The 15,393-nt window shown below is 47.4% G+C and overlaps 1 protein-coding gene across 2 annotated transcripts in view; it reads right to left on the bottom strand.

Moving 5' to 3' along the window:
* DAZL (deleted in azoospermia like) overlaps positions 1-15,393 on the bottom strand; it is an 812,806-nt gene that overhangs the window by 439,878 nt on the left and 357,535 nt on the right. For both annotated transcript variants that reach the window (XM_085629945.1, XM_085629944.1), the window contains exon 8: positions 10,323-10,373. In XM_085629945.1, coding sequence (XP_085486071.1) covers positions 10,323-10,373 — 51 coding nt within the window. The remainder of the gene's footprint in view (positions 1-10,322; positions 10,374-15,393) is intronic.

Consider the following 15,393-nt stretch of genomic DNA (forward strand, 5'->3'; position numbering starts at 1 on the left):
AGTACAGCCTGGCCCACACTAGCTTGTTGCTTGGTTTGCACATCTACACAGTAATGTTTGTGAAAGTGTGCAGTGTTGACCATGTCGCTGCTTTGCAGATGTCATCTAGTGGTATGTTTCCTAGAAAAGCCATAGAAGCCCCTATCTTCCATGTAGAGTGGGCTTTAGGGGGAACAGATAGCGTTCGTTTTGCTTTGTGGTAGCAAATCTGTATGCATTTTACAATCCACCTAGCTATCCCTGATTTAGAAATAGGGTTGCCTTTATGTGGTGGAGAGAAGGAGACAAATAGCTGTTTGGTTTTCCTGAAAGGTTGTGTCCTTTGGATGTAGTAAAGTAAAGCCCTTTTAACATCCAGTGTGTGTAAAGCCCTTTCCGCAACGGTTTGAGGTTGTGAGAAAAAGACTGGTAATTATACCGACTAGTTTAGATGGAATGGAGAAATGACTTTGGGAAGAAATTTTGGGTTGGTGCGGAGTACAACCTTGTTCTGATGCATTTGGAGAAAAGGTTCCTGTATAGTGAGTGCTTGTATTTCACTAACCCTTCTGAGGGAAGTGATGGCCACTAGAAAAGCTGTTTTCCATGTGAGAAATTGGAGCTCACATTTATGTAATGGTTCGAAAGGGGGTCCCATCAACCTTGTGAGAACTATATTCAAGTTCCAGACAGGTGAGGGTGGTACTCTGGGTGGAATTACTCTTTTGAGGCCTTCCATAAAGGCCTTGATGGCAGGCACTCTGAAAAGTGATAGGTGCTGCCTGTTCTGTAAATAAGCAGCAATTGGTGTAACCGAATGGAAGTATATGCTAGGTTACACCTTTGTAGATGGAGTAAGTAACATATGATGTGCTGTATGGACACATTTAAAGGATTGATTGTGTTGTTGTGGCAGTAAACAACAAATCTTTTCCACTTTGCAGCATAGCATGCCCTAGTAGTAGGGCGTCTAGCTTCCCTGATAATATACATGCAATCAGGGGGAGGGTTAAGGTATCCGAATTCTAGGACCTCAGGAGCCAGATCGCAAGGTTGAGCTGAGCTGGGTCCGGGTGCCTGATCTCTCCATGGTTCTGGGTTAGGAGGCATGGTGAGAGGTGTAGCTTTTGGTGTGGTACTACTGAGAGTTCCAGCAGTGTGGTGTACCACGGTTGTCTGGCCCATGTTGGAGCTACTAGGATCAGTGTTAGGGAATGCTGTTGTAGCTTTCGCACCACTTATGGAATTAGTGGGAGAGGTGGAAAAGCGTATGCAAATTTGTTTGACCAGTTCATCCATATCGCATTGCCTTTGGACAATGGGTGTGGATATCTGGCGGCGAAGCTTGGGCATTTTTTGTTTTCGTGGGTGGCGAATAGGTCTATGTGTGGATGCCCCCACTTCTGAAAGAACGGGTGAAGAACCTGTGGGTGAAGTTCCCACTCGTGGATCTCCTGCGTCTCTCTGCTGAGCAGATCTGCCACGGTGTTTTGGACTCCTGGGACATGTTGGGCCAGGAGAAAGATTTTCTGTGGAATTTCCCATCTCCATATGCTCTGTGCTAATTGAGAGAGCTGTGGAGAGTGTGTGCCCCCATGTTTTTGAATGTAGTACATGGCAGTCATGTTGTCTGTGCGAATGAGGACTGCCTTGCCTGAAATCTGCGTCTGGAAGGATTTTAGGGCGAGGAATATTGCCAGTAACTCCAGATGGTTGATGTGGAGTAACTTCTGTTGCGGCGTCCATGTGCCCTGTGCTGTGAGATGTAACATGAGCTCCCCAGCCGGAGAGCAATGCGTCTGTTGTTAGGATTATTTGTGGGACCGGGTCCAGGAACGGTCGACCTCTGGAAAGGTTTGTGGTGTTCCACCACGGCAGAGAGCGATGGGATGCGGCCGTCTACCAACACCAGATCTGTCAGTTGTCCCTGGGCCTGGTTCCACTGGAGCGCTAAGCACTCTTGGAGTGGACGCATCTGGAGTCTTGCATGGGGCACTATGAAGATGCAAGAGGCCATCATCCCTATCAGTTGCATAAACACTCTTGCTGGGAGAGAGTGTTGACATATGAATTTTTGACGCAGAGCCTGTATATTTGCAATCCTGGCAGGATTGGGATAGGCTATGGCTTTTGAGGTGTCTATGGTGGCACCGAGGTATTGTTTTGTGTGTGATGGTACCAGGTGGGATTTTTGATGGTTCACCATGAAACCTAGCTGGTGAAGTAGTTGGACTGTAGCGGCAATATGTTGCACACATTGTTCGTAGGACGTTGCTTTTATTAGCCAGTCGTCCAGATACGGGAAGCGTGAATGTGCTGTCTTCTCAGGTGTGCAGCCACTACTGCTAGGCACTTGGTGAATACCCTGGGTGCTGTTGTTACCCCGAACGGGAGCACCTTGAACTGGTAGTGTTGCCCGTCCACCACAAATCTGAGGTACTTTCTGTGAGATTGGTGTACTGGGATGTGAAAGTATGTGTCTTTCAGGTCCAGAGTGGTGAGAAAATCGTTCTGGGAGAGGAGTGGAAGAACCTGTTGAAGGGTTACCATGTGAAAATGGTCTGAATGTATGTAAGTGTTTAGAGGTCTGAGATCTAGGATAGGTCGTAGAGTCTCGTCTCTCTTTGGAATCAGAAAGTACAGGGAGTAGACCCCTAAATTTTGTTGATTTATGGGGACCTGCTCTATGGCTTCTTTTTGCAGGAGGGAGATCACCTCCTGTTTTAGTAGCGTAGTATGTTGTTGAGACATAGGGCGTTGCCTGGGTGGAATGTTTGGGGGGGTAGATGTTAATTCTAGGCAATACCCTGACTGAATAATTTGGGTCACCCATCTGTCTGAGGCGATTGTCTCCCAGACGTGAAGGAAATGTTGTATTCCGCCCCCGACCGGAGTGGAATGGTCTGGAGGGAGCGGGGGAAGTCATTGGGTAGTAGGTGTGGCAGAGCAGGCGGTATTTGTTTTGCCTCTGCCCTTATTATTATTGCCTCTGTATCCGCCTCTTTGATAACCCTTTGTGAAGGTAGATTGAGGAGGGGATTTGTAGGACGTGGATGCACTATCCGAGGAGTAGCCTCTGCCCGTGCCCCGAAAGGAAGAGCGGCGAAAAGAGCGCCTAGGAGTGTGTGACAGTAGGGCTCCCGTGGATTTCGCCGTGTCAGTATCTTTATTCATCTTTTCGAGGGCTTCATTAACTTTTGGGCCAAATAGATGATCCTGGTCGAATGGGTGGTTCAATATAGAGGCTTGTACCTCAGGTTTAAGACCTGAAACTCTGAGCCAGGCATGGCGGTGGCGAAGGACACTGGTGTTTATGGCCCTGGAGGCGGTATCTGCTGCATCTAGGGCACAGCGTATAGAGGTATTAGTTATTATTTTTCCCTCTTGGATCAATTCATTAGCCCTGTTCTTGTATTTTTCAGGGAGATGGTGCATGATGGCCTTTAACTCATCATAATGCGCCCTGTCGTATCTGGCCAATAGCGCTTGCGTGTTGGCGATACGCCATATGTTGGCGGCTTGTGACGCAGTGCGCTTCCCTGGCGCGTCTAGGAGCTTGGACTCTTTGTCAGGTGGTGGTGCTTCGCCTGCCGCCTGAGAATTTGAGCGCTTCCTAGCTGTAGATACAACAAGGGAATCCAATGGCGCAGGGCCTTTAATGTATGAAGGGTCTGTGGGGCGGCTTTGTATTTTTTCTCTATACGGGGGTTTAAGACCCTGGCCCTGACTGGGTCTTTAAAAACCTCCGGTGCATGTTTAATCACTCCCTTTAACATAGGTAGAATGGCAGTAGACCTATGTGCATTGTCAAAGGTGTCTAGGAGGAAATCTTCCTCCACTGGGTCAGTATGTAACTCCACCCCGTGGTAGTGTGCCGCCCTTTGTAATAGGTGGTGAAAGCCTAAGGAATCTTCAGGTGGGGATGGCCTAGATGGGTAAAGGTCATCCTGTGGGACATCTGGGATGTCCGGATTGTTATAGTCGTCCCATGGGTCTGGAGATCCAGTAGGGGTGGGGTCTTGTGGCACATCTGCTGGATCATAATAAGGGTCTCCTAAATCGTCTGGGACAGGAGACAAGGTTGGGGAACGATGAGGCAGGGGTGGAGAGGGTGGAGGTGGGGAGGGTGGAGGAGGTGGAGGAGGCACTCTGAAAGGGGAGGTAGCAGTGTCTTTCCTCTTTGGAGGTGGAGGTGGAGCTGGTTTGTCCAAGTGTCTCTTTTTTGAAGACAATGTCAAATTTTCAGTTTTTGGATCCTTGGTGAGTGTCTTTTGGAGAGGATCCGGTGTGAAAAGTTCTTGCGACACTGGTTGTTCGGTCGGCGCCGAAGTTTTCGGGGACGACGGCTTTTTAGGCTTGTCTAAGCCGTGCTTCTTTGGGACCTCTGATTTTTTGGTCGGTGCCGAAGAAGGCTTCGGCACGGGAGTGTCGGTGACGAGGGCCTTGTGATGTTTGGTCGGCACCGGAAGGGCAGGTTTCGACACCGAAGGCTTTGGTACTGGGTTCGGTGTGGAGATGGAGGCCGATCTTTTCTTCGGTGCCGAAGGGTGTTTTTCGGTACCGCTGGTAGGCTGGCTCGAGCCTGAGCTGCCGGAAGGCTTAATAGGCTTCTTTACCGGGCCCGAAGGTTGGGTGTGAGAAGCAGTATCCTTGGTCTTGCCTAGGCCCGAAGGTGTGACCGAAGCCTTTTTGGGTATCGGCGTGGGTGTGGGTATTGTACTCACGACCCTCTGCGCCGGGGTGATGTCCTCCACATCTGAGTCGTCGGCCTCGGAAGCACTGACGAGGTCGTCGTCTTCTTCTTCTTCGATGTTCTGCTGTCCCGGAGCTTCGACGTTGTCCCCGAAGACGTGGACTGGAGCAGAGGTCGAGGAGTGCGCCATGTTGCGTCTAGCCCGTCAATCTCGAATAGTCTTTTTAGAGAGAAAAGACTTGCAGGCGGGACAGTCTCGGGCCTCGTGTTCAGGGGAGAGGCAGAGGTTGCACACCTCATGAAGATCGGTGTGGGGAAAATTGGACCCACATCGAGGGCACTTCTTGAAGGGAGTTCTTTCCATCAGCCAAGACCGGAGCCGGAATAGGCCCGAAGGCCGCCGTCGACGACCGGAATCGAAGAAGTAAATGTATGTGTATGTGTCTTGTAAAGCGCACTGCTGCCCTGAGGCGTCGTGGCGCTGTAGACCGCTGGGGAACCCGTCCTGGCTATCCCTGTGAGATGGTCCCTCCTGGGTATCTCCAAGGTGAAACCAGGCATCCCCGGCGAATGTGGGGGGCCGTTGCCGAAGAGAAGGTGATTAAGCTGATTTATTATCTGAAGGAGCTCTATGAGCGAGGATTTTTGCGTCGAAATTTGAACTGGAAAAGTTCGGAACCGGAGCGCGAAGTATTACATCCGAGCCCGATGGCAGAAAAAAACAATCTGAGGATGGAGCCGAAGCCCATGCGCAATACGAACCAAAGGAGGAGTCACCGAACTCGTGACTTCCAAAGACTTTCCAAGAGGAAAAACAAACTGCAAACATCCGGGCCCAACACCAGATGGCGATCTATGCACAGTGTATAATCTGCAGCTCATATGCCTCGAACATTAGTTTACCTTCATTTACTAAGTCCTGTGCCTTAGCTGTATGCTCATCTGGGAGATATCGAAGCTCCATTGCTCCATCTCATCCCAGTGTGCCCTGTCGTATCTGGCTAAAAGACCCAGCGTATTTGCAATGCCCTATTGATTCGCAGCTTGAGCAACTATGCACTTGACAGAAAGGACTTTTTATCTGGCAGAGGAACATCTCCTGATAACCGAGAATTCACCCGCTTACGATTAGATACTACTAGGGAATCTAATGGCAACTGCCCTTGATAAATATAGGGTCTGTAGGGGAGGCCTTATTTTTTTGTTTACTCTAGGAGTTAAGATGCATGCTCTGACTGGGTCTTTAAAAATCTAATCAGCGTGTTGCATCGTGCCTTTAACCATGGGAAGTGTTTGTGATGACCTGTGTGTGGATGCTAAGTTTCAAAAACAAATTCTTCCTCTGGTGATTCTTTGTGCAGTGCCACCCCATGATATTGTACACACAGGAAAAAAAGGGTCAAGGCAACCAAAATCCTGCACCAGTAAATAAAGTATGATGGTTATATAGAAAGATTCCATGCGTGGTGTTACGAGCCAGAGACGTGACCCTCCTATGTCTCCAATGATGGAGAAAGAGAACCCTAAAGCAAAATTTAGACACAAATGGCTCTGCACTCAACTCTATAAGTGAATTAACAATCAATGGATATTAATGTCCGTAGTCCATCAAAACAAAGGCGAAAATGGTATCTCCCAAATAAATCACATTGCAAATCCTAGTTTCTGGAAAATATTTTCTTTTTTATTCTTTTATTCAATAAATGATTCTTAAAATCACAGCACACCACGATATTGTGCAGCCCTGGCAAGGAGTTCTTGATGGGGTGCATTGTCGTCTGGAGGAGATTGTTTGGCTGGGTAAAGGTCTGGATCATTATCACCCGGGGGATCAATTGTATAATCTGTCCATGGATCTGTTGGGAGATGTATCCCCCATCATCAGCATGGTCATCCCCATGGTGAGATTGTGGGCAATCCTGAGGTGTAATTTGCAAGGAATTCTTAGGTGCAGAAGGAGGTGGTGGTGATAGTAGATGAAAAGGACCTGTAGCCACAGATTTTTTCTTTAAAGGGATCTTGTAAGAAGTGTCCTCATCTTGAAACTCGCGTTACTGAGGCGGCTTTGTGTGAATATGGCCGGTCTCGGGGTTAATATACAGCTTCTTTTCCTTAGGACCTGGTGCTAAGGGAATAATGTTCACTTTTGGATCTGAAGGGGTATCTTTCTGTTTCGGTGCGGTTGTCTTCGGTGCCGGAGGAAGCTGGCCTTTCGGCATGAAAGGTTGTGGCTGCAAAGGGTGCTTGGTTTTCAACGTAGAGGATTTTGCTCAGAGCCGGATTTGTATTTGGAACCCAAGGGCCTCCGTTCCGAGGAGGACTTTGAAGACTCGGTACAGAGCCGGAAGGCTTGGCTGTTTCGGAACCAGGCCCGGAGGTGGGGCATGGGAAAACGTAGTCTCGGTGCCGACCTTGGCCAGGAGGCAGAAGTGGTGCAGAGGCCTTGTGTTTTTTGGGAGTTTGTGGGGGCAAGGAGTCTTCTGTACTCACATCACCTTGTCCCTGCAGCATTTCTTCGCTTTGAGGTCTATCTTGAGCTCCGATTCAGCGTCTTTTTCGGAGAAGGCTTCCTCCTCCTCTGCCGCTGATGCAGTAATGTCTTCTTGGCCTGAATCTTGGTCGAAGATGTCCGGCGTAACTTCGATGCTTTGACGCTGCATCTCGACGTTGAACCCGAAGATTGCGAAGAGTTTTCTTTGATCGGAACGATCTGCAAGTATGGCAGGTTTCTTCTTTGTGCTCGGGAGACAAGCACAAGTTGCACACTTTGTGTGATTCGGTTGCGCAAAAACTTTGCTTGGCACCAAGGACAGAGTTTAAACGGAGTGCGATCCATCGACGGAGAACTGACTCGGTGCGGTTAGGCCCGAAGGCCGTCCACGAAGCTTTACAATAGAAAAGTGATTCCGTTGTCAAAACAATACTCAGAGAAACGGGAACACGTACAGAAACAATACCGTCGGGGGTAGAGACGATTGTGCGTTGAGGAGGAACCCAAAGAATGGTTTCGAACTAGAGCGCAGCAATACCTGACTGAACCCGATGGCGTAAAAAAATATCTAACAATGGAGTCAATGCCCAACCACACTATCACCGAAAGGAGTCACCTTACCTTGTGACTACGAAAGACTTCTTCGAAGAAAAATTGCAAACATCCGGACCCATCACTAGATGGCAGGAGTATGCAAAGCATGTGTATCTACAGCACACATGCCTTGAAAAGCCAGTTTTCTACAAGGTGTCTCCAAGTAAGGAATGCCTTGGGACGTTTAATGCACTAAACTTTAAATTCTGTGTGTTCTCTGCGATGGTGAACAAATCGAGCCAAGAATCTCTTAATTTCTAGGAAGATTCCTTGTGCCACCTCAGAGTGTAACTGTTATTAGTGATCAGCTTCGATGAGTTTGTCTGCCATGGCGTTCAAAGGTCCTTCTAGGTGCTGGGCAATCAGGGAGATGCACTGAGAGTTCAGTCACTTCTAGAGGCGCACGGCCTCCTGGCACAGAGCCCATGACCCTATTCTGCCCTGTTTCTTGAAATACCACACTGCGGTCCTGTTCTTTGTGAGAACTTGAACCAAATTCCTGTCGAGGATTGGGAAGAACACTTTCAGTGGCAAGAAAATTGCTCACAACCCCAACAGAGTTGATGTGGGGGAGAGTCTCTGCCAGAGACCAGGATCCTCTGATCCTCAGCTCGCCCAGATAACATACCCAAACCTACGACAAAACATCTGTCACAATTATTAGCTCTGGACTGGGTAGGATGGGGATTTGTCGCAGTCCAATCGTAGTCGAGCAGTCACTACTGCAGATCTTTTGCAGTCCCCAACACCTGGACGGACTCTGGACGGTCTCTTTAGTGTTGGGTACACTGAGACTTCATATCCCACTGCCCACCACACCAGTACCACCTGTTGTGATCCATAAGTTGGATACAGGAGGTCAAGAAGCCCAAAAGCCTCAGAACCACTCTTAATGAGACTCAGGTCAAGGGTTGAAACATCGGGATTATAGCCTGAATAGCCTGAACTCGGAGGGATGGCTCTGAGAAGCACTGTATTCAGGATAGCTCCAATGAAAAGGAGCCACTGGGAAGGAGTAATTGTTATTTTGGCAGGTTGATTGAAAAAATAAACAGGAGGGAGGGGTTGTGGTCCAGGTGGCATGTCTGAGGGACAGGACAAAAACGGTAGGGACCATCTATTTTGCACAGTCTCGCGCACTCTTTGATTTGTGGTGATATGGCCCCATGAAGGCCTGTCATGTGCTGACAAGGTAGCAAGTAGGTCTCTGAATTTGATAATACTATTGGCTAACCTTCCAGCATCGGCGATGTCGGAATCAGCATCGATGCATGCAGCAGTGAATTTAGTCGTTGGATTCACCGGAGTTAAAGTTGAGGGCAAAGCCGGCCTCGAGGTGAGGTCTAGGGATGCAGTCGGCATCGAGGACAGATCCAGTGACAGTAGATCGCGCAGAGGCTTCCTTGGATCTGTGGATCCTGAAGGACCTCCAGAGGGATCCAGTGTGGCATCCTAATTCACATGTTGGAGCTGCTGCTGTGGTATTGCTGTCCATTCAGGGTGAGACCGAATCAGGACTAGCGCCGGAATGGGTTCTGCATGGAGGGTCCTGGGCATCAACTCTATGGCTTAGAGGGGCCTATGGCGACATTCAATTCAGACAGGTGCACCTTCAACCAAGAGAACTTTTAAGACCTCTGGAGTTCGGCGACTTAATTTGGCCTACCAGTCGTGGATGGCTTTTTGTTCATTTTTATGTAGCATGGACACAACCCAGAGCCCTGTTTGGAACAAAGGCACCATAGACCGAGGTCATGGGATTTCGCCACATATATCTGACAGTAACAGTCACAACACCGTTTAAATCCTGTTCTTTTAGGGGCTGATATTGTCTGCACACAAAACATTTGAGGGAAAGAATCTGTTAGGAATTACAGGATTTGAGAGCACCGGATCTGCGTCAGCAGCTGTGGAGAAAAAAAAGGAACAGGCATCAGCACACAGAGGGGACATATATATATTGGGCCCCGTCATCATGTCTGGGGTTGGACGGATCCGACATGGAGCCCTCTGTCAATATACAAGAGAATTGCTACCAAGGTTTCTGAACCCAGTCTGGCGCAAGCTGAAATTTATAATATGACAAATCTGCAGTTAGAAATCTTTATCAGAAACATTCTGTTTTTAAAGGAAAAAATTAAGTTCAATGATGAAGCAAACAGTCCCACTGATGACAACATATGGAGTCATCAGAGGGTAAATTAAACTGGTCTGTGGCATGCATGGTGCTTCAAAATTGCATATATTTGTTGCATACAAAGTTTCGCTGTCTTATCCAGTTTGGGAATGACGTCACTTCAGTTTAGAGTAAATGGCTCCACAGAAGTAGAAAATACAGGTGATATTTATAAACGCTATGGATTCTCTACAACACCTGTGGTAAGCACCATGTTTAATATTTATGTATATAAATTAAATCTACAAAAAGATGCAGTGAAGTGGAAGTATGAAACAAAATTAACTGAGATCAACATACTTTTTAGATGTTTGAGATTTTTTTGCTTTGAAATAAACATTCTACAATGACCAATAAGTTTGATTCATTATGCAAAGCATTCATTTTACCTGTGGAAATATATAACCCCTCTGCTCTCCTGGCGTCCACTGTGGGGATAGCTTTAAGAAAATAAAATTAATTAGCATATGCTGCTTACACTTTAATGGACAGATACACAAAAAAAGCTTAATGCAGTGTAAATTCGCAATAGCGAACAAAAACAACTTACTTATACTTAATAGGTTTGAACTTGATATACTGTAAATTAACCACATGTGTAATTAGTGATTTGAAAAGTTTCGTTTTCTAGAAAGAATCCAACTTTAAGAGTTGATCACGAGTATACAGTAAAAGAGAATATCCACTGAAAATTATATATGCTCAATGATGGCCACCAAGACTGCACCGTAGATATTTGGATGCAAAGCAGTTATCATTCTTAATGCTCCTTGCTATTAGGAGATCGATTTTGGGGGGGGTCATAAATTATAAGGGTTATGTTACTTACCCCGTAACCATCTGTTCTTGGCATATAGTGCTGTAGATTAGCATGCTTTGCATAAGTCCATCATCTAGTGTTGGGCTTGGATGATTAGAAGTTGTTTTTGTTCCAAGATGTTTTCTTCAAATCACAAGGTTGCGTGGCTCCTCCTCTTGGGAAGACTGCGCATGGTCATCGATGCCATCTTCAGATTGTTTTGCCATGGGTAGGTAAGAATATAAGAATGTTGTGTATGTAAGCATTGAGATGGCCATGCGTTAGTATGAAATAAAGTATATCAACTGCAACCTACACAAGAATATGGAGAAGGAGGGATGGCGCATGAAAATCCACAGCACTACATGCCAAGAACAGATGATTACAGAGTAAGTAACATAATCCGTTTGAGGCATGTGTGCTGTAGCTGCACATGCTCTGCATAGAATGTAAAGAGGTCCCTCTCCCTAGCTAGTGGTTAACTTGTGGGGGCTGCAGTTGTTTGAAAAAGAGTCTTAAACATATAGCCTGATCAAAAATGGCTTGTTGATGTGCAAATATATCCACACAATGTTTTGTGAAGGTGTGTGGAGTAGACCATGTTGCTACTTTGCAAATCTCGGCAATAGGAATGTTTTCTAAAAAAAAGCCATAGAAGTTCCAATGTTTCTAGTGGAATGTGCTTTGGTGGAACGGGTAAAAGTCATTTAGCCATTAACTATTAGCTTAAAATGCCTGATTTAGAAATTGCTTTTCCTAAATGAGGAGGTGCAAAGACAACAAACAATTGTTTCGTTTTTCTAAATGATTTAATCCTGTCAATGTAATACATTAATGTCCTTTTAACCTCTAAAGTGTGTAAAGCCCTTTCTGCAACCGTGTCTGGCTGAGGGAAAAACGCAGGTAAATCAATGGGCTGTCTGATATTGTAACTGGCAACTACTTTTGGTAGGAATTTAGGGTTAGTTCTAAGCACTATCCTGTCCCTGTGTAGTTGAAAGAAAGGCTCTTCTACGGTTAACGCCTGAATTTCACTGACTCTTCTAAGAGAAGTAATAGCAACTAAAAATGCAAGTTTCCATGAAAGCTATTGCAACTGACAAGAATGTAATGGTTCAAAAGGAGGGCCCATTAATCTCGTTGGGACAATGTTTAAATTCCATGCTTGGACAGGTGGAAGTCTAGGGGGAATTATTCTTTTAAGCCCCTCCATGAAAGCTTTTAGAACAGGAATTGTAAACACTGATATGTGTTGTCTATTTTGGAGGTATGCTTCAATAGCTGGAAGATGTAATCTTATGGAAGTATATGCTAATCCTGCAGTTTGTAAATGCAATAGGTAGAAGATAACGGTTTGTACTTTGCCTAAAGAGGATTAACATTTGTGACCGAACATAAGGATTAGTTACTTACCTGTAATCCTAGTTCTCTTCCAGGGGTATCCTCATCAAAGTCATAAGCATTAGAATATTCCCGCCCATGTGCGGGATCCCGGAAACAGTATATTATATGTGCCCCACATATATATATCCATACATATATACCTATATGTATACACAAGCAATTGCAGCCCATAAACCCTAGAGCTGAACCATGCTGTAAGTAATTTCCACTACACAAGAAAATAGCATTATAAACATGAGAAACAACATTATAACTTGTTTGGAAACGGTTTTAATGCTTAGAAAACAGCAGAAATTCTTAGAAAACACTGAAAGCATAGGAAGCTCCCAGGCTGCATTGCAAATACCCAGTCTAAAAAGACTGAAAAGCTAACTCATAGCTGCATAGCAAAAAACTGACACCGTGCCTTTAAGGCACACCTGACCCCCACCTTCCCATCATGCCTCAGGGGTGGCAGTTAGGTCAGTTGTTCTTTGCGGAGACTGAAAAGTCATGGCACAAAGAAATAATAACCTCTGAAACCTATCACACCTTTGCCCGGGGAGGCGGGAGGGTGGCTTATGACTTTGATGAGGATACCCCTGGAAGAGAACTAGGATTACAGGTAAGTAACTAATCCTTCTCTTCCAGGGGATCCTCATCAATAGTCATAAGCATTAGAATAGAATAGCGAGCCTCACCTCATCCCCCTGCGGGCAAAGGAAAGAAAAAAACAGAGAAGGAACAGTATGCTTAGATAGACCCGGCTACCCAAACAGGTTCATTAAGGAAGCTTGGCCTACTTGGGCATCCGCCCTGGAATCGGATTCGAGGCAGTAGTGCCTGGTAAAGGTGTGAACCGATTTCCAAGTGGCCGCCTTGCAGATCTCTGCCATTGGAACGTCATGCAAGAAAGCTACTGTGGCCGCTTTCCCCCTAGTAGAATAAGCCTTAGGGGCCAAAGGTAAGGGCCTTTTCGCCAGCTGGTAGGCTAGGGTAATGCAGGAAACAATCCATCTGGAAATGGATCGTTTAGCTGCTGGGAAGCCTGTTCTCATGGCGCCATAGTTGACAAACAGCTGATCCGTCTTCCTAATGCCTCTGGTACTTGCCAGGTAGAATTTAAGTACCCTCTTGAGGTCTAAGGAGTGGAGCGACCGCTCAGCCGGGGTCGCTGGATTCGGGAAGAAGGATGGCAGAGAAATGGACTGATTAATATGAAAATCAGACACTACCTTAGGGAGAAAAGATGGATGTGCCCTTAAGACCACTTTGTGCTGGTGAAAAACTGTGTACGGCTCTTTAGTACACAAAGCCTGGATTTCGCTTACTCTGCGTGCCGATGTAATGGCTACCAGAAAAGCGGCCTTCCACGACAGATGCTGTAAAGAAGCTTTGTGGATCGGCTCAAAAGGAGGGCCAATCAACTTGGATAACACCAAGTTCAACTCCCACGGAGGAGAAGGGTTTCGAACAGGGGGGTAAACTTTTTTCAACCCCTGCAAGAAGTCCTTGACCACCTGCATCTGGAAAAAGGAAGGTTGACTGGGAGACCTCCTGTAAGCTGTAATGGCAGACAAATGGACCCTGATGGATGCATACTTCAAGCCTGATCTAGCTAAGTGAAGGAGGTACGGAAGGATGACGTCCTCCTGCCCCTTTGTAGGATCAAGGTGATTCTCCCTACACCAAATGAAGAACTTCTTCCACTTAAACGCATAAGACGCTCTCGTGGAGGGTCGCTTCGCTTCCTTGAGAATATGCATGCAGTCAGGTGGTAGACCTAAATGTCCGTATTGCAGGATCTCAGGAGCCATGCTGTTAAGTTCAGTGAGGGAAGGTTGGGATGCAGAATCCTCCCGCCCATCTTGGACAGCAGGTCCGGCCTGCAAGGCAGTCGCCTGTGAGGTCGAACTGAGAGATGAAGAAGGTCCGGGTACCACCACTGGCGCGGCCAGTCCGGAGCTATGAGGATCATCTTCATGTCGGATCTGAGCAGCTTGGATACCACCTTCGGAATCAGAGGCAGGGGCGGAAAGGCGTAGGCAAATGTCCCGGACCAATCCATCAAAAGAGCATTCCCCCTGGTCCCTGGACGGTGGAATCTGGACGCGAAGGCGTGGCATTTTGAATTTTCGTCGTCTGCAAACAGATCGATGTCTGGACGACCCCAACAACGGAACAGGTCTGCCACCACGTCGTCGTGCAGCACCCAGTCGGGCTGATCTTTGAAGTGCCTGCTGAGTGCGTCTGCCTTGATATTCAACTCCCCTGGAAGGTGCACTGCCACTACCGAGAGGTTCCGGGCGAGCAGCCAGTGCCAGATCGCCTGCGCCTCCAGGGAGAGGGGGGGCGTGACCGAGTCACGCCCTGTTTGTTCAGGTAAAACATGGTCGTGGTGTTGTCGGTCTGCACCAGGACTGAGTCGGTCTTGATTGCTGGGAGGAACGCCTTTAGAGCAAGATGGACTGCCCGAAGCTCTAGCATATTTATGTGGTAGCCCTGTTCTTTTGCCGACCACCGACCTTGTATTTGGAGGTACCCCATGTGGGCCCCCCAACCTTGAAGCGATGCATCTGTCACCACCGATTGCACCGGAAGTGGCTGGTGAAACGGGACTCCCACCAACAGATTGTCCTGACGAGTCCACCATGCTAGGGAAGATTTCGCCACCTGGGAGAGAGAGATTCGATCTCCCCAACGGCCTGTGGACTGATCCCATTGGTCATCCAGGGCTTGCTGCAAAGGTCTCATTCGCAGTCTGGCGTTGGGAATGAGAAAAATGCAGGACGCCATGGATCCCAGCAGAGATGCTACCTGCCGGGCTGACTGCCTCCGCATCTGCTGCATAAGCCTGCATTTCCTCTTCATTGAAGACAGTCTTTCCCCCGAAGGATACGCTCTTCCCACGCTTGTATCCAGAACGGAGCCAAGGTAGTGGATGGACTGAGTGGGCTGCTGCACGGACAATGCCATGTTGACGTGAAGGCCGAGAGCGTGCAACTGTCTCAGACAGATTTGGAAGTCTTTCTTCACCTGCTGCTGGGATGGAGCCTTCAGCAACCAGTCGTCTAGGTACGGGTAGACGAAGAGACCCTGCTTGTGTAGGCAGGCCGCCACCACTGCCATACATTTGGTGAAGACTCGCGGAGCCGACTTGAGTCCGAATGGAAGGACTTTGTACTGGTAATGCTTGCTTCCAACCACAAACCACAGGTACCTGCGGTGATGTCTCGCTATTGCAATGTGAAAGAACGCATCTTGGAGGTCCACCGATC

This window comes from Triturus cristatus, chromosome 10 (assembly GCF_964204655.1).
Source record: "Triturus cristatus chromosome 10, aTriCri1.1, whole genome shotgun sequence".
In the NCBI taxonomy this organism is placed as follows: Eukaryota; Metazoa; Chordata; class Amphibia; order Caudata; family Salamandridae; genus Triturus; species Triturus cristatus.